Below are 19,166 nucleotides of genomic sequence, written 5' to 3' on the forward strand. Positions count from 1 at the left end.
GGGCTTCCCTTTGTGCATAACCCGAGCTTTCTCTCTGGCTGCCCTTAAGATTTTTATTTCAACTTTGGTGAATCTGGCAATTATGTGTCTTGGAGTTGCTCTTCTCGAGGAGTATCTTTGTGGCGTTCTCTGTATTTCCTGGATTTGAATGTTGGCCTGCCCTACTAGGTTGGGGAAGTTCTCCTGGATGATATCCTGAAGAGTGTTTTCCAACTTGGTTCCATTTTCCCCCTCACTTTCAGGCACCCCAATCAGACGTAGATTTGGTCTTTTTACATAATCCCATACTTCTTGCAGGCTTTGTTCATTTCTTTTTCTTCTTTTTTCTTTAGCTTTCTCTTCTTGCTTCATTTTATTCATTTGATCCTCAATTGCTGATACTCTTTCTTCCAGTTGATCGAGTCGGTTACTGAAGCTTGTGCATTTGTCACGTATTTCTCGTGTCATGATTTTCGTCTCTGTCCGTTCATTTATGGCCTTCTCTGCATTAATTATTCTGGTTATCTATTCTTCCACTCTTTTTTCAAGATTTTTAGTTTCTTTGCGCTGGGTACGTAATTCCTCCTTTAGCTCTGAGAAATTTGATGGACTGAAGCCTTCTTCTCTCATCTCGTCGAAGTCATTCTCCGTCCAGCTTTGATCCGTTGCTGGCGATGAGCTGCGCTCCTTTGTCGGGGGAGATGCGCTCTTATTTTTTGAATTTCCAGCTTTTCTGCCCTGCTTTTTCCCCATCTTTGTGGTTTTGTCTGCCTCTGGTCTTTGATGATGGTGACGTACTGATGGGGTTTTGGTGTGGGTGTCCTTCCCGTTTGTTAGTTTTCCTTCTACCAGTCAGGACCCTCAGCTGTAGGTCTGTTGGAGATTGATTGAGGTCCACTCCAGACCCTGTTTGCCTGGGTATCAGCAGCAGAGGCTGCAGAAGATAGAATATTGTTGAACAGCGAGCGTACCTGTCTGATTCTTGCTTTGGAAGCTTCCTCTCAGGGGTGTACTCCACCGTGTGAGGTGTGGGGTGTCGGTCTGCCGCTAGTGGAGGATGTCTCCCAGTTAGGCTACTCAGGGGTCAGGGACCCACTTGAGCAGGCAGTCTGTCCCTTCTCAGATCTCAGCCTCCATGTTGGGAGATCCACCGCTCTCTTCAAAGCTGTCAGACAGAATTGCTTGCGTCTGCAGAGGTTTCTGCTGGTTTTTTGTTGTTGTTGTTGTTGTTGTTGTTTAGCTGTGCCCTGTCTCCAGAGGTGGAGTCTACAGAGATTGGCAGGCCTCCTTGAGCTGCTGTGAGCTCCACCCAGTTGGATCTTCCCAGGGCTTTGTTTACCTACTTAAGCCTCAGCAATGGCGGGTGCCCCTCCCCCAGCCTCGCTGCTGCCTTGTGGTTAGATCGCAGACTGCTGTGCTAGCAATGAGGGAGGCTCCGTGGGCGTGGGACCCTCCCGGCCAGGTGTGGGATATAATATCCTGGTGTGCCCGTTTGCTTAAAGCGCAGTATTGGGGTGGGAGTTACCCGATTTTCCAGGTGTTGTGTGTCTCAGTTTCCCTGGCTAGGAAAAGGGATTACCTTCCCCCTTGCGCTTCCCAGGTGAGTCGATGCCTAGCCCTGCTTCGGCTCTCGCTGGTCGGGCTGCAACAGCTGATCAGCACTGATTGTCCCGCACTCCCCAGTGAGATGAACCCAGTACCTCAGTTGAAAATGCAGAAATCACCTCTCTTCTGTGTTGCTCGCGCTGGGAGCTGGAGACTGGAGCTGTTCCTATTCGGCCATCTTGCTCCGCCCCCAATTGCACTTTTTCAGCTCCAGAATTTCTGCTAGATTTTTAATTATTTCAGTCTGTTTGTTAAATTTATCTGGTAGAATTCTGAATTCCTTCTCTGTTATCTTGAATTTCTTTGAGTTTACTCAAAAACAGCTGTTTTGAACTCTCTGTGCGAAAGGTCACATATATTTGTTTCTCTAAGTTTGGTCCCTGGTTCCTTATTTAGTTCATTTGGTGAGGTCATGTTTTCTTGGATGGTGTTGATGCTAGTAGATGTTCTTCAGTGTCTGGGCATTCAAAACTTAGGTACTTATTGTAGTCTTCACTTTCTGGGCTTGTTTGTGGCCCTCCTTTTTGGGATGGCTTGCTGGATATTTGAAAGGGATTAGGTGTTGTTATCTAAACTATATCGGCTTTAGGGGGCACTTCAAGCCTAGTAACACTGTGGTTCTTGGAGACTCATAGAGATGCTGCCTTGATAGTGCTGAACAAAATCCGGGAGAATTCTCTGGATTGTCAGGCAGAGACTCTTTTTCTCTTCCCTTACTTTCTCCCAGACATACAGAGTCTCTTTCTCTGTTCTGAGTCACCTAATGCTGGGGATGGAGTGACACAAGCACCCCTGTGGCCACCACCACTGTGACTGCACTGGGTCAGACCTGGAGCCAGCACAGCATTGGTTCTTGCCCAAGGCCTGCTGTAACTATTCCCTGGCTACTGCCTATGTTCACTCAAGGCTCTGGGGATCTGTAATCAGCAGGTGGCAAAACCAGCCAGGCTTGTGTCCTTCCCTTCTGAGCAGTGAGGTCCCTCAGGCCTTGGGTGGGTCCAGAAGTACCACCCTGAAATTAGGGACTAGAGTCAAAAACCTTAGGAGTCTACCCGGTGTTATAGTTTATTGTGGCTGAGTTGGCCCTCGAACTAGCAGATGCAAGTCTTCCTGTTCTTGCCTTCCCTTTCCAAAGGTAGAGAAGCCTTACCCGGTAGCCACTGCCACCCTAGGCCGTGAGGAGTACTGCCTATGTTCTCTTACGGCCTAGAGTCTCTTAAGTCAACTTGTTGTGAATGCTACCTGGCCAGGGACTCACCCTCAGGGCAGTGGGGTCCTCTCTGGTCCAGGGAAGGTCCAGAAATGCCATCTAAGAGTCAAGTCCTAGAATGTAGTACCTGGGTGTCACTGCTGGTTATTCAGGGTTCGAGGGCTCTTCATTTAGCAGGTGATGAATGCTGGCAGTACTGGGTCCTTCCTTTCAAGGCAGTGGATTCCCTTCTTGCTCAGGTTGTATCTAGAAATGTCATCTGGGAGTTAGGGCCTGGAATGGGGACCTCACAACTCTGACTGGTGCCCTATCCTGCTGTGGCTCAGCTGGTATCCAAGATGCAAGACAAAGTCCTCCCCACTCTACCCTCTCCTCTCTTCAGTCAGACAGAAGGAAAGGGTCTCTTTTGGAGCGGCAAGCTGTGCAGCCTGGGGTTAGGGGAGGGGTGATGCCAACGCTCCCTGGGCTGTTGCAGCTGGTGTCTAAGTATGTCATGTGTCCCTCCTCTCCCTGCCATCAAGCCCACGGTCTCTGGGCCTAGCTCATCACTAGGACTCACCTAAGAGTTGCATTCCTTCTGGCCTTAATGGCCCTTCAAGTTTACATGGAGACATAGAACACTGTATCTCTTGGTGGTGAGGTTTGCGGAGACTCAAGTTCAGACCACCGAGATAGGCGATTGGCCAGGGCTGGTTTAAATGCTCCCTCCATGGGCGGGCATCAGCTGAGTTTGGCCTGGTTTTCCTTTTGCTCTAACAGAACAGCATTGAGTTCAATGCCTCACCGTTACTGTACTCTCCTTCCTCAGCTCCCAGAGAAGCTCTTAGCACTAGGCTTGCTGCTGCATGGGGTGTGGAAAGGATTGTGTCGGTGGTTCAGGACTGTTTCTTCTGTCTCTTCTAGAGCCTCTTTCAGTGATAATGAAGTGAAAACCAGGTGTTATGAGTGCTCACCTGATTTTTGGTTCTCATGAAGATGTTTTTTTCTGTGTAGATAGTTGTTAACTTGATGTTCTTGTGAGGTGGGACAATGGGTGGAGCCTTTTATTCTGCCATCTTGCTCTGCCTCCTCCTATATGCAGCATTTCTGAAGCGTAGAGAAATAAATGTTGTTGCGTTTCTGGGCTTTATTGGGTCAGGGGAAGTCCATGCGTATATGATAGGTTAAATAATAAGGGGGTTGGGACTATAATTTCATAAAACCAATGTTAGGCACTTATTGGCATATGGGCAATTACTTAAACGCGGTTGGAATAATGCATTTATACAGCGAGTTAGGGTGAGCTACCTCAAGACTGGTACCAGATTGCAGAGTTTTATCAGAGACTGTGTGCCCTGCCTTTGAGTCTGTCTGTCTCTAGTGTCACATCCTGTTCATCTGCAGGGCACTGTCTACTTTGATTATAGTAGTTGCTTGTGATTTGTTGGTGCAAGTGACAGAGCAGTTGCTTTGGAAGGAAGGCAGAGCCTTCAGCCTGTAATGGAGAGCTGACCACCTCTGGAATGTGATCCTGTGATGCTGATGTAACCTCCGCTTCTGGAGCACACATCGCTTCCCTTCCATGTGGGTGTCGCTGTAAGAGTTCAGGCTAGTTAAGATAAACTGTGACGTCTCAAAAATGTGACTGGGAGCACCTGGAACCCCCTCTTCTTGCTCTGGTTTCCCATAGAAAATTCTTATTGACAAATACATTTGTAGGTGGCAGACATCTTTTTAAGACTCCATCTTTGCACTGTATGCCAAAAAATGTCTTAAATTTAAAAACTGTCAGTGTTGTCTACTGGAAAGAGTATGCAACTTGGAGTCAGACAGAACTGATGTAGCTTTAGGTTCTGCCTGACCTTTCCTAACTGTGTAAGTTTGTGTGTATCAGCCTTTCTGAGTCTTTTATCTGTCCACTATGAGTAATAATGTCTCCTTCACAGGGTTTCTTGGCACATAGCAAGTATACAGCAAATGTTATTAATTCCCATTAATATGTGAACTCTAAACTATAAAACAGAAAAATGCTTTATTACTTGGTAAAGTTTCTTACACAGAATTTTCATTATTCTTTGCAGCTCCCAAATACCCTTACTATAAAGACCAGCTGTTTGCTTTGCATATATGAAGAGTTAAATTTTCAGCACACATTTATTAAATAAATGTTTTTAAGTCTCCAGAATAAAAAAGAAAGTTAAGCTTGAAAGGCTCTTATGGGTTCGAATTGAAATACCCCTGTTGCAGCAGGTGAAACAGGTGTGGCAGCAGCACTCAGACATTTTATTTCTGCAAACTTACTGGCTGAAAAGCGTACCAGCCCAGGGAGCATTCTGACCTTCTTTCATGGGGCAGTAACTTTTTGCCTTTGTAAGCAGGATTTCGTCTCTATGTCTGGACTCTATTCTATTATACAAAAGATGGGTGCTGTGGTTTGAATGTGCCCCCCAAAGTTCATGTGTTGGAGACTTAATCCCCAATGCAGCAGTGTTGAGAGGCGGGGCCTGTAAGAGGTGATTAGGGCATGAGGGTTCTCCCCTTATAAATGGATTAATGCTGTTATCTCAGGAATGGGTTCCTGATAAAAGGATGAGTTCAGTTGCTTGCATTCTCTCATATACATGCCCTCTTGGCCTTCCACCATGGGATGGAACATCTGGGGAGGCCAAGCAGGCCTCTCCAGATGCAGGCCCTCTGACCTTGGACTTCCCAGTCTTTAGAACTGTAAGAAAAGAAATCTCTGTTCTTTATAAATTACCGAGTCTCAGATATTCTGTTATAGCAGCACAAAACATACTAAGATAATGGTCCTCTCATCAGCCAGCCAACTTGTAGGTTTTCAGTGCCCACCACGTGTCCCTGGTATACTGTGCCAGGTGCCAGATATATAGAAGACCTCACTTTTTTAGAACTCACATTCCAGATGGGCCAGATGGGGGGTGGGAATGGGCAGGGGAAGATTTGGTGATAGTTTTCAGGAGGAGGTGACAGTGCTCCACTTAAAATAGACTGGGGACCAGCTGGGCACAGTGGCTCACGCCTGTAATCCCAGCACTTTGGGAGGCTGAGGCAGGCATATAACTTGAGGTCAGGAGTTCGAAACCAGCTTGGCCAAGATGGTGAAACCCTGTCTCTACTAAAAATACCCAAAATAGCTGGGCATGGTGGTGCACACCTGTAGTCCCTGTTACTCGGGAGGCTGAGGCATGAGAATCACTTGAACTCGGGAAGTGGAGGTTGTAGTGAGCCAAGATCATGCCACTGCACTCCAGCCTGGGTGACAGAGGAGACTCTGTCTCAAAAAAAAAAAAGAAAAAGTTTGGCAGGGAGAGGATGACTGTGACTATGGGAAGAGTTTGGGGCTTCCTGTTCCAGGAATCTATTACTGTGTAACCAACTACCCCAAACTTAGTGGCTTAAAACATGTTACTTAAGGCACAATTCTGTGGGTCAGCAGTTTGGGCAGTTCTGCCCCATGTGGTATCAACTGAAGTTACCTGGTGGTTATCAGCTGGTCTGGAGTGTCCATGATGGCTTCACTCATGTCTGCTGCCTTAGCGGGGTGGCTGGAAGGATGGGCTCTGCTGGGACTGCTAAGCAGAGTGCCTCCGTGTGGCCTTCCCAGCACGGTGGTCCCAGGGTAGTCGGCTTTTCACACTGGCCTTCGAAAGTCTCAGAACATCACTTCCTTTGCATGTTGTTGGTAAGCAAGCCACTAGAGCCAGCCCATATTTAGGGAGAGGGGAATTAGACTGCACCTCTTAGTGGGAGAAGAAGCCCTCTTTAGTCTACCACACTGGATTCCTTGATAGGAGAGTGGCTGGGAGACTTTAAGGAGGGGAGGTTGGTTGGTATGCTGGAGGTATGATGAATGATCAAATGTACTTTTGGATCTGGGGACAAAGATTGAGTGATAGTGGACTGAAAAGCCAGCAAGCATTGGAAGCAGAATAATGGGTGTGGGTACTTTTCAAGATTCTTGGCTTTGTGAGGAGAAAATGGAAATCAGAGTGGACGCTCACAGTGAAGCTTAGGGTTGGAGGCATTTGCTTGTTTTTGCTTTGTTTTGAAGATGGGTGAGATCACCAATGACTCATTCTTTTCCAAATCATGGTTGTGCATTTTCTTTCTCTTAACTGATCTCTTAACTGATTAAACACTGTTGAAATTCTTTGGCAATATAACTTTCTCCTGGTCCTGGTCCTTCTGCCTGTGACAAAGAAGGGGCTGTTTCCTTAAATAGTTGTATTTCCCAGGCTCTGTCCCAGCCTTCCTTGCTTCCTTATTCTGCACCTTTTTCTTGAGTAGCCTCATTTATTCTCATGACTTTAACTGCCGCTGCATGGTGAAGGCCCCAGGGTTATTTCTCTGGAGCTCCAGACCTAACTTCAGTTGCCTCCTCCATGCCTCCCCCGATGTCCCTGTAATTCCTGTTCCTATTTCTAACAATGCTGTCACTCTGGCCAGGCTAGAAGGCTATATGATATTCCTGTTATCTCTCACCCTGTGCATCCAAACAGGTTACCAGTTACTGTGAATTTTGTCTTTAAAACCAGGGTTCTTACGTGTGGCTGTATCACTTGGGAGCTTTGCAAAAAGGCAGACCTGTAGCCTCGTCTCAGGCTTATTGAACCGGAATTTCTTGGGTTTTAGGTGTTGATATTTTTGTAAGGTTTTTTTCAGGTGATTCTGATGTTCACTTTGTATTGAAAACAACTCTGAAATTTTTCTCTAATCCTCCAGTTCATCTGCACCATCTCTGCTTTGGTTCAGGCTTTTATAGTTTCCCGTGGCTGCCGTAACAGATTAACACAAACTTGGTAACAACAACAGATGTTTATTCTCTTACAGTTCTAGAGGCCAGAAGTCTGAAATCAAAGTGTCAGCAGGGCCATGCTGCCCCTGAAGGCTCTTAAGGGGAGAATCTTTCCTTGCCTCTTCCAGCTTCTGGGGCTCCAAATGTTTCTTGGCTTGTGGTTGCATCGCCCCAGTCTCTGCCTCCATCACATGGTCATCTCCTCTCTATCCCTTTGTCTCTCTTGCAAAATCACTTGCCATTGTACTTAGGACCTAACAGTAATCGAGTATGATCTCATCTTGAGATTCTGGACTTAATTACATCTGCAAACACCCTTTTTCCAAAAAGCCATATTCACAGGTGACGTGGATGTGTCTGTTTTTTTTCTTTTAGAGACGGAGTATTGCTCTGTCGCCCAGGCTGGAGCACAATGGTATGATCTCAGCCCACTGCAACGTCTGCCTCCTGGGTTCAGGCGATTCTCCTGCCTCAGCCTGTTGAATAGCTGGGATTACAGGCACGTGCTATCATGCCCAGCTAATTTTTTGTTTTTTTTTTTTTTTTAGTAGAGACAGGGTTTCACCATGTTGGCCAGGCTGGTTTCGAACTCCTGACCTCAAGTGATCCACCTGCCTCGGCCTCCCAAAGTTCCGGGATTACAGGCATGAGCCACTGTGCCCAGCCTTGGATGTATCTTTTTAAGGCCACCATTCAACCCACTGCACATAGCTCCCCATGGCTGTGGTGGTGCTGCTGTCTGATCATCTTGCCTCTAATCTGGTCGGGTCTTGCCTCTAATCTCTTCCAGGTCCTCCTGCCCTGTGCCACCCTATGTGATTACTTTATATTTCCAATCATGTTCGCCATTTGCTTAAATCTTACCAGACTTTCCATTCCCCTTAGGGTAAAAAGCCATAACTCTTAGGGAGTACCAGTGATAGGGTTTAGCTCTGTGTCCTCCCCCAGATCTCATCTTGAATTGTAATTCCCATGTGTCAGAGGAGGGGCTCGGTGGAAGGTGATTGCATGGCGGGGTGGGGGTTGGATTTCCCCCTTGCTGTCCTCGTGATAGTGAATGAGTTCTCACAAGATCTGATGGTTTAAAACTGTGGCACTTTCCCCTTCTCGAGCTTTCTTTCTCCGGCTGCCATGAGAAGAAGCTGCTTGTTTCTCCTTTGGCTTCTGCCATGATTGTAAGTTTCCTGAGGCTTCCCAGTCGAGCATCCTGTTAAGCCTGTGGAACTGTGAGTCAATTAAACCTCTTTTCTTCACAGGTAGTTCTTTATGGCAGTGTGATAATGGACTAATAGAAGCAGGATGTTACAATCGGGCTCCTGCCTACCTTTTACCCTCCTTTCCCACTACTCTCTCCACTTGAACTTCGTACTCTCCACAGTGCTGAACTATGGAGTCCTCCTTGCCTTGCACATTATATCATGCCTTCATTCTCCATTTAGACTTCTTACTTAGATTTCTTTTTCTCTCTTTTCTTTTTGGACAGTCTTACTCTGTCACCCAGGCTGGAGTGCAGTGGCATGGTCTTGACTCATTGCGGTCTCCACTTTCCTGACTCAAGTGATATTCCCACCTCAGCCGCCCGAGTAGCCATGACTACAGGTGCATACCACCACGCCAGGCTAATTTTCATATTTTTTTGTAGAAGTGGGGTTTCAACATGTTCCTCAGGCTGGTCTCGAACTCCTGGGCTCAAGCTATCTACCTGCCTTGGCCTCCCAAAGTGCTGGGATTACAGGCATGAGCCAATGTGCCTGGCCAAGATTTTGACAGTTCAAGCAGTGCTTCCACCATGAAGCCTTCTCTAATGCATCCTCCCATGTGCCTTATACTATAAGTGCATCTTGTTACATGTATATTTATCATATTTGTTATTGTGCCTTTCTCTCCTTCTGAGCAGAGAGCTCTGTGAAGGCAGGGAAGCTGATATTCATCATTGTAGCTCTAGTACTTGGCATAAATATCGAATGAATGACCATGTAGCTTAACCTAATTAGAAACTTGTCTCATGGTGACACTGGTTTTTCCACTGCTACTTTGATTATTTCCAATAGGATTTTTCATCTAGATGTATTAAGTAAGTAGGCAGTCTGTAAGTAGGCTGGCTTATTATTTGCTTAACCTGCAATATCTGTACCTCTATGCTTAGGCAATTTAAATTAAAATGTTTCTGCATGTGTTAAGGTTGACACTTCTGGTTTTTTTCCTCCCTTTATATTAGATGTGGCTTTTGGGTTGTAACTAGTGGAAATCAAATTGAGTTAGCCGAAGCTAAAGGAATTTTGTCAAGAAGGGCTGGAGTACATCTGGGCCAGTGGAAACCCTTAAGGATCCTCTTTCCATTGCTTTTTACTGCTTGTCTCTGTTCATCTGCTTCCTTCTTCACTTTGCCTGCTTTTTCAGCCATATAACACTTTGTGACATCCCCACAGCTCCTGGGTTTACATTTTTTACAGCTCTAGCCAACAACTGAGAATGGATGACTTTCTCTCTGTCCCCATTTTGTATTTTCCAAAGTTAGAATGTTGTTGGCCAGGTTGGGCCAGATGTCAGCCTCTGGCCAGTCAGCCCCAGAGTGGTGGGGAAGATGTTGGCATGGCCAGTTCATTCAAACGTGGTGCTGGGGTTCAACTTTTGGAGTTAAGGAATAGATTCCAGAGAAGGAAGTATAGTTGTGATCAGATAGCCAAACAAGCGTCTGCTGCACTCTTACAAGGCTAAGGCCTATTGACCTGGAGTCTATAGTTGAGGCAAGAGAGATGCAACGCAGAGTTGTGCCAAACCCGTATCAACTCCAGTGGGGATGGCACCAGATTCAAGAGGCTGAAAGAAGAGACTCAGAACCAGCAGATGAGACATGGGGTTTTGCTGGTGGCTTACATACAGGGGAGAGAGTCCAGTGGCGGTGGGTTGAGCAGGAGAACCACAACTGCATATAAAAAGCATGCAGTTAACCTAGCATTTTCACTTAACATGCTCCCCCTAACAACTGCCACCTGGCAACCTTCACTTAACCAAAGCAAAGGGCCTTGATATCCTGGAGAGCCTGCGTTCCATGGGACTGGGTGGGCACTCAGATGTTCCTCATAGGTAAGGAATGACTCTCTGGGTTGGCCACTCTTGGATACTGTAGCTTGGAACTCTGAACACACATTCAGGTGCATCTACCATACAGGGTCATTCTCAATCACATCATTGCTGTCAAATGCACCTGCCATACACACAGAGCTGGGTAGAAGCGAAGGGCGTAGCAAGCCTTGCCAGATCTTGTACTAATTGTGTGTAGGCCACAGTAGTGAAAATGTTCGTTTGAGTTTTTTATAGTCCTGGCTTTAATTGGTTCACATATGCTTCCTTTAATATAGAATGTTCATGTTGATTTGAGTGACATGGAAATATATTAAAACAAAGCGGATTTGTAATGGTTGTTGACTTATGGATACTTTATAGTAGTCATCACAAATACGTTTAAGAAAATATTGTACACGATTCTGATCTTGCCTGAGAAAAACTAGAGGAATAAGACTTGAAATAAGTTATCTTTTTATTCATGAGACATTTTTATATAGCTGACATTCCTTTGTGCTGGAAATGGAAACATTAAAAAGACAGTGGGAATAACTTACAGTGATAATTTAAAACCATTGTCAGACTGTAGTGATGACTTGACTGGTGAAACAAACACACAAAGCCCCTGTCTTCCAACTTCTGTTTCCCAGTGGATTTCACAAGTTCCTGCTTCCCCCATCTGGCCACTCCCTTCTGGATGTAGCTGGAACGTGGAGAAGGCCCAGGAATCTGTGGGACAGGAACAAACCACCAGACCTGCTGTCTCCTAACCTTGGTGTTCTGGGGGAGCCTTGGATCTGTCATATAAATCTGTGTAAATTTTAAATGTTCCTTCTTTTAGTTTTTTTCTTGAAAAGAGCTTCCACCAACGTGGAAGCAGAGAGTAGTTGTGTTAATGTAGCAATATGGGCCGTCAGTAAGAACATACAGGGGCCAATTAATACAGAGTTAGAAAATACAACTAAAAATTGAAATGCTAACTGTGATCCTGCATTTCTTTTAAGCACTAGTATTAGCTAAATACAGGAAACCTGCTTAAGGACATTATATGTTTTCCAGATGACTTCTAAGTTGTTTGACAGTTTGTGGACTAAAACTCGTGTGTATATTTTTACAAGCTAATTTTTGCTAACAAAAATATGTTTAATTTCTGCAAGCTATTTTTTGCTAACCTGTCAGTGTAGGGTTCAAACAGAAATGGGAGTGAATGTGGAGGATTCAGAACTTTTAAGAAAGCGAGCAACTAAATTGGTTGTCTTACAAATAAAGATCCTGCAGACAACATTAACGTGGTTTGAAAGTGAGAGATGAGGTTTAATTAGTATGCTATTTTCTAACTAGTTCATTTAAAAATATTCTCAAGTGTATCTCTGGGGTCTATTAGAATGGTGCTAGTTGAATTGAGCCAGCCCTAATATGGCCTCTGCAGAATACTCATTTCCTTATTTATACTCTGCCACTTTCCAAAAAGATTTGAAGAGTCTGACTTTATAAAATAGGAAACCTATAATTACTTGTACATCACTCTTAAATTAAGTTCCTAGAAGTGATTTGAATTTCATTACAGCTGAAGTCTGTGTTATAACCCTTTCCTTTTGTGGAGTGTTTAGTGGGCAATTATTTTATGACCATTCCTGTCTTTTCCCTTATTCAGTACCTCTAACTTTTGTGTTTAAAACTTGAAAAATCCGCAGGTAGATGAACTCTTTCCTCCCTGTTTCTAGGTACAATGGTGCTTTACCCAATGGAGATAGAGGACGGAGGAAAAGCAGATTTGCCCTCTACAAGCGGCCCAAGGCAAATGGTGTCAAACCCAGCACAGTCCATGTGATATCCACGCCCCAGGCATCTAAGGTAGGTGGGTCTGCCAAGAGTTGGGAGGGTGCTGGCAAACAGTGACTCACAGATACTTCTTGTCTGTCATTCTCTTTCCTTTAGTCTTGTTTCCATGTAGGACAGTCTCTCAGACCATTTGAGGCTAGATAATGCTTTGTTGTGAGGGGCTGTGCTGTGCATTGTAGGGTATTCAGCAGCTTCCCTGTCCTTGACCTGCTAAATGCCAGTAGCACCCCACCCATTCTTGCTCCCCACAGTTGTTAACCACCATAAATGTCTCAAGACATTGCAGCCTGTCTCCTGGGGAGGACTGAGCAGGTAAAATCTGTCTCGTTAAGAAGCACTGCTTTAGGATACCAAAGCAGCTAGCATTTATTATTTTGGAATAGATGTAGTTGAAACATGATGTTCTTTATCCTAAAGATTTTTTGTTTTAAGTCTGGGTATAAACCTCATGATTTATTTTCCTTCTGTTAATTGAATGTAGTAGGTAGTTTTATATAATCTGTATGTACGTGGAATTGAATTTGTGTGGCTTGTAGAAAGATGAAAAGTGTACACGACCAAGTGATAAAAGAGGCCAACTATACATATTTTTCTCATAATTTTGAAGTGAATAAAATGCTAATTTAAGAAAAACTGGTTATTTGTTTTCTGATCTGTAAGTCAAGGAAAAAATCTGAGTTTTTATTCCAGTTGATTTATGTTACATAGTAGATTTATTACAGTGTTTCTTTAATTAAATTCTTTAATATATAGTCTTATTTTCTATAAAATATATTTACATGAAGCATTTCATACGGGACTGTTGGCTGTACCTGTTGATCATGAGTTTGGGCCACCTGGCATATAAATGAGAGTCTTGATTTCCATTTTTCCTGAAAACCTACTTTTGGAAGAAAAAGGAATGGCTTCATGAAAGCACATGTGATATTTATATGCAATGTAAACATAGATCACCTTTGTTAATGTTTTTGTTTTTAAAAAGCTCCTATTTCTGAAGCAGTGCCATTGAAAGAATTTGTTAGAAGATGCCAATTGAAATGATCTTGTATTAACGAGGGGATGAGTAGATTAGAAAACATCAAACACAAAGGAAACAAGAAAGATTAATATTTAGTAGATAAGCCAAAGCTAGAAAAAGAGAAATAAACTAAACATTTGTAGGCAGAAAGGACATTTTATAAGGAAAACAAAGGAAATCCAGCTTTACGAAGATTCTCAGGAAAGGAAGAGGTAAAATAGCAACAGAATCTTAAGAGGTCAAGGAAATAGGAGATACATTTTGTACTCCAAAAATATGTGGTGAAGAAGGATACCAAAACAGACGTTTTTAAGCATGTGATAAGTGCCAGAAATGTTCTGGTATTTAGATGTGGTCCTTATAATTTTGTCTGTTTGTTGACATTTCTTTCTTTTCCCTCCTCTTTTTAAAAATCTTGGGTTCAGATTAATACAGTGGCTGACATTTTAAAAAAATGTATAGAAATCTTGCTTTGATTACTCATGCTTCATGTTGTGATAGAATATGAAAATTTGTAACTATTGAGAGAAGTGTATCTCTTCTTTATTCTTCAACCATTTGCCATCTCCTCCCATTTTAGCCTTTTATGTTTTACTTTTATATCTAGATTTTACTTCAAGTTATTTAGATTATTAATCTTTTGATAATTGTCATCTAAGTCTATGTTTAAAAATATTACCCACAGCACTAAAACTAGGGCAGATTGAGTTTTGGTCTTGACCCTCTATATTTTATAATCTGGGAAAAATATATTCTCAGGGCCTCAGTTTACTCATTAGAAACTGAGTAAATTGGCTTCAAGCAGGAGCTCTGTTGAATTAGAAAATATACTTTGGTTATAACAATAGCAATTATTCTGGCTAAGATAAAACAGACAAAAGTTAGAGAAATTATTATAGGCTAGCCCTCAGAATCAGGGAAAAGTTGAGTAACCAGGTTTTGAGAGAGAGTAGAACTGGAGTGTCAACAGGAGTGCACGTGGATATTTTTTCAAGAGTGTTAGATAGTGACTTTACTCCAGCCAGCTTCTATCTCTCTTAAAGGTTTTACATTTTCAAGAGAGAGAATCTGATAGGTGTACCCTGAGTCACTGAACTAAGACCAAGGCAGATGGGCAAACTAAGACCAGACATATTTATTGTGAATAGATCAGCCACCCCATTTTGTCTTTCAGACTCTCACACTCTCATCCTGGCCAGCTGTGCCCGGCCACTCCTGCTGCTAGGTTTGCTCTGTTGGCACCTTCTACCTTGGAGCCTCACATCTACCTCTTCTGCCCCTTACTCCTGCTCCCTCTCAAACTGTCATCCCCGCCAGCTGTGCCCGGCCACTGCTGCTGCTAGGTCTGCTCCATTGGCACCTTCTACCTTGGAGCTCCAGCCAGTTGTGAACTCAGCCCTTTACTTGTTTAACCTTTTCTTCAGATACCCCTCCCACTTCCTGGGTTTAACTGAATCTGATTTTCAATGAATGCACTCTTTTATTATTTTTTCCATCTTACGTTTGTGGAACATACTTCAGTGACTCAGTACCTACCACCGAGTCTCTTTCTCCCTGACCCTGTAGCATCTATGGTTCGTAGTACGTTAACTCTTTCAGTTTCTTTTCCACTTTTCCCACTGATGTGGTGCCCCTTACAGCGCGTTGTCACTTGCAAATGAGAATTATCTCCAGTTCATTCTATTTTTGGATATACTTCCTTATCTCTTATCATCAAGACATCCAGCCCATTAGCCTGTCTCTGCTTGCCACAGTAATTGGCCCACTTGGCCTCTCCAGGTATGTCTTAATTCTACTCCAGATTCTCTTTCTCCGGGCTCTTTGGGTATCTCTCTTCCTGTGTGTCTGACTCTGGGCCCTTACTGACCCTGCTGGACTGTTTTTTTCTTTTTGTCTTTATTGCTCACCCCATGCGCCTTAAGAATGCTAGTAAATATCATGGTACCTGGCAGACACTGGCCTGAAATGACAGTGGTTTGTGTACCCTGACATTTTTGATGCTGCAGTATTGGTAATGAAAGTTCATCTTTGATTGGAGCTGGGAACGTGGGACCTAGAAGGGTAGGTGTGGTTATTCATTACTAGGATTTAAGTTCTTTGGCTTTTGGCTGTGTTGTTTCTTCCCTCTGCCACAGTCATTCCCTCTGCCCACATTCTGGGGGCAGAACAGGGATATCCCTTTGCTGGTGGTCGTGGCAGCTGGGAAACAGGACCTCTTAGTTTTCTGTGCACGTCTATATCCAGGCTAAGTCAGATTAGAATGGCAAGTGTGTGCTACTGTTGTGTAATCTCTATTTGTGTAATGTTTATTCATGTATATATTTGTACTTAGAATAATACTCAGAGGTATTTCTCTGATTATGTAATGTGTGTGCGTGTGTGTGTGGTTTGTTTTTTTTTTTAATCAAAAGTCCTGTTTTACTTCTGGCCATTCTGTTGCATAGGCATAGGGCTTTTAGCAATTTATTCACCCATCCATTGATTCAACAAATATTTATTCAGCACCTTCTGTGGCCAGGCATCATGCCAGGTATTGGATATTCTGCTGCAAACAAACACATTCACGTGGAGCTAAATTTCTAGTGAGTAGGCAAACGAGAAAGAATCATAGGATACACATTCGACTGCACACTGGGGAAAGCGCTAAGAGGAAGGGGTCACAGAGTTTAGACAAGGTATAAGGAAGGAGCTCTAAAAAAGTGGTGCGAGCACTGTGAGCTGGAGAGGAGAGAGGAGTTGACCAAAAGAGCAGAGATCAGGGGTCTTGTGGGTCTGGCTGGAAAGGTTGGATTTTTATGTAAGGGTGTGAAGCAGAGGGAGTGACATGATATGACTGAGAATTTAAGTCAGTTTATGTGTTCATTTACTTTTTTATGATAGGGGACAACTATTTTGCTCTTACTTAACCAGTAAATAGTATGGTGGTGGTGGTGGTGACGGTGTGGATACTGGTGCCTGATCGGAAATATTTTGTTAGCTGCATGTTTTAAATTTAGCAACATTACTATGGAAAACTCTTCATAATGGTTTTCCCTTCTTAGATTATGCTTTATTGAAATGTCCTTTTTTGGGTATTTTTACTTTTAAAAAGTAACTGAAAATCACTTTATTCCAGCTGGCCTATTTCCGAATGGAAAATATTAGTGGTCTTTGATAGTTTAGAGAAACATGAGGGCCATTTAATGTCATTGTTACAACCAGGCTGCTCTTCAGCCTGTTTGGACTGCTGTGGCTCTACTGGTTGATAAAATATTGAAACACTTTCTTATCAGTTGATGAATAATACAACAGTAACCATGAGAAGTGGCAAAACGAATAACGATATAATTTTCGACATAAACTCATTCACCCCAGCTGATTTTGTAGGATGTGCTGGGGTCCACTTTGGAAGCGCTCGCTGTCTTGTCTGCTGAGCCTCTGTCTCATGGCAGTGAGTGGTGTTCATCTCCTGCACGTTCATGATGGAGCTGGGGCCTCTGTGCTTTGGGAGAGTCATCGGCTTATCATCAGCCTCAGACTTTCTCATCGCTCCTGTTTTTAAATAACTGAGTTTTAAATAGGTCTTTCTTTGGTTTATTTCACTGTTACTGCATTATAACTCTTGGATTAGTCGTGTGTGGTGTTTCGTACTTAGAAGTTCAAGAATTAATTTGTTGAGTATTTTATTTTAAATAAAGAGGCAACGAAGTTTGGGTAAATTTTCTTTTCTTAGATGTCATAAACATGAGTATTCTGAATCTCTGAGAGAAGAAAAAAAGAAATAACAGTAATAAAACACAGCTAAGAATATCTTTAGTACTATGCAGTAATATAAACCTGAAACAAATGATTTATAGGTCTAGAATAAAAAACAATTTGATTATTTCAACAAAAAATAATAGACATAAATCAGTTTCCAAAAATTGAAATAACAACGTCCAAAAACATTTTATCTGAGAGTTTTGACAAGGCAAGGGAAAACCAGTTTATGAAATATCAATATAATATACTGTATAGTTTAAAATAATTTTCTTACATAAAATATTTATTAGGACTTCAAGAATTGTTTTTATGTGAATGTAGCATGGACGTTTAGGTTTATGGTCCTAATCGTTGCAAAACATATATCTACTGAGATGCAAAAATGCATTTTGGAGAACTTATAAATCAGGGCAGTAAAATTTCAGTCATTATTGACAGAGCTCCAACAATTTCACATAGAATTGTTTTAATAATTTACTTAAAATGCAATATTCAAGACTTCAAAGATAGTGTGATGGTTTTTATTGATTTAATGGAGCTGGAAGGAAGAACATCTGAAATATATTAAACTTTATTAGTCATACTCAAGAAAAATGGTTTCAATGAGAAATATTTACATGAAAACCTTATGAATGTTTTACAGATGGTGCAAGTATAGTGTTAGGGAGAAAAAGTTGTCTCAGCTGAAATTCTAGAAAAACTTTTAGATGTTTTAATTTGATGCTGTCTCACTTATATTTGGTTATCTCTGGATGATGCAGTAGGAAGATAAGCCAAGTAAACCACTTAACTTTTTTTTGGAAATTTTATATTTATCTTATATCAAGTAATAGAGAATTAAATAATGTATTTGAGACCTTGGGGTTGAGGTAGCTGTTTGGACTTTTAATGGGCAACCAAAGATGGGAATATTTGTGTTACTGGACATTGTTAAAATAGCATTTGGACAATTTTTTAAAGAAGTTTAGCTCTATTACATCATCTGCTAAGCAATGTGAATTTTTTCCATGGTTTTAGAAAAAAGAAAAATTTTAATTATTGAAATGGACAGATTTATTTGACAAATACTAAGTGATAGAACATATAAACCAAATACAGGAAACTGTGATGGAGAAGAAGGTATTAGAGGAACAAACAAATTTAAAATGAAACAAAATGTTAATTCCAAGGGAAAAACTATTACATTGCCTGGCAAATTAAAAGAAAATACACTTATTTGGTGACAAATCTGAGGAATACAATTAAATTTTAATTACATCCTTTTAGTTTATTCATTTTGAGAACTTGGCTAATTGTTGTTTTCAAAGCACTATAGATTGAAGGCAAGCAAAATTTTGTATAATTAAGCCAGAAATTAAGCAGAACAATCCAATAAATAAGGGATTTTCATAAGGCTTGGATGGTAATAGAAATAGTGAATATAAAATCTCAGTATTATTAGGGCTGTAAAATAGAATTTAACTAATATTAGTTCAGTAGAAGATAATGGAAGATTTACTATGAGCAGTATTATGTGGTGGAAAAATCTGTATATATTAAGACTTGGTTTGCCCATTTTCCTTAATTACATGGGTGAAATTTTTGAAAGAATTTGGTTTCTTATATCAATCACAGCTCATACATTGCTTAAATTGTGACAGATACATCAAATAAAAAAATCATACCAGTAATTTGTAACAATTAACAGATGACTTGGAAATGATTCACATGATTTGATGAACGGTTGCTGTTGTAACTTACTTCACCTGGGATACGGTTTCATAAAATGTGTAATTCATATTATTTAGAGAATAAATGGAATATTTTAAAATTATTTATATGCCTAATTTTTTTATTAAAAGGCTGGTTGTTAAATAATATTGCTCCTGACATGAATAACTTTAATAAATATATCTGTGATTAGGTGATTA

General features: G+C 41.9%; 1 protein-coding gene across 1 annotated transcript in view; it reads left to right on the plus strand.

Moving 5' to 3' along the window:
* The window catches only part of PELI2 (pellino E3 ubiquitin protein ligase family member 2), a 195,981-nt gene that overhangs the window by 60,116 nt on the left and 116,699 nt on the right, over positions 1-19,166 (plus strand). The window contains exon 2 of the mRNA XM_007986769.3: positions 12,380-12,509. Within this exon, the coding sequence (XP_007984960.3) occupies positions 12,380-12,509 (130 nt within the window). The remainder of the gene's footprint in view (positions 1-12,379; positions 12,510-19,166) is intronic.

The sequence above is a fragment of the Chlorocebus sabaeus genome, chromosome 24, assembly GCF_047675955.1.
Source record: "Chlorocebus sabaeus isolate Y175 chromosome 24, mChlSab1.0.hap1, whole genome shotgun sequence".
Taxonomy (NCBI): Eukaryota; Metazoa; Chordata; class Mammalia; order Primates; family Cercopithecidae; genus Chlorocebus; species Chlorocebus sabaeus.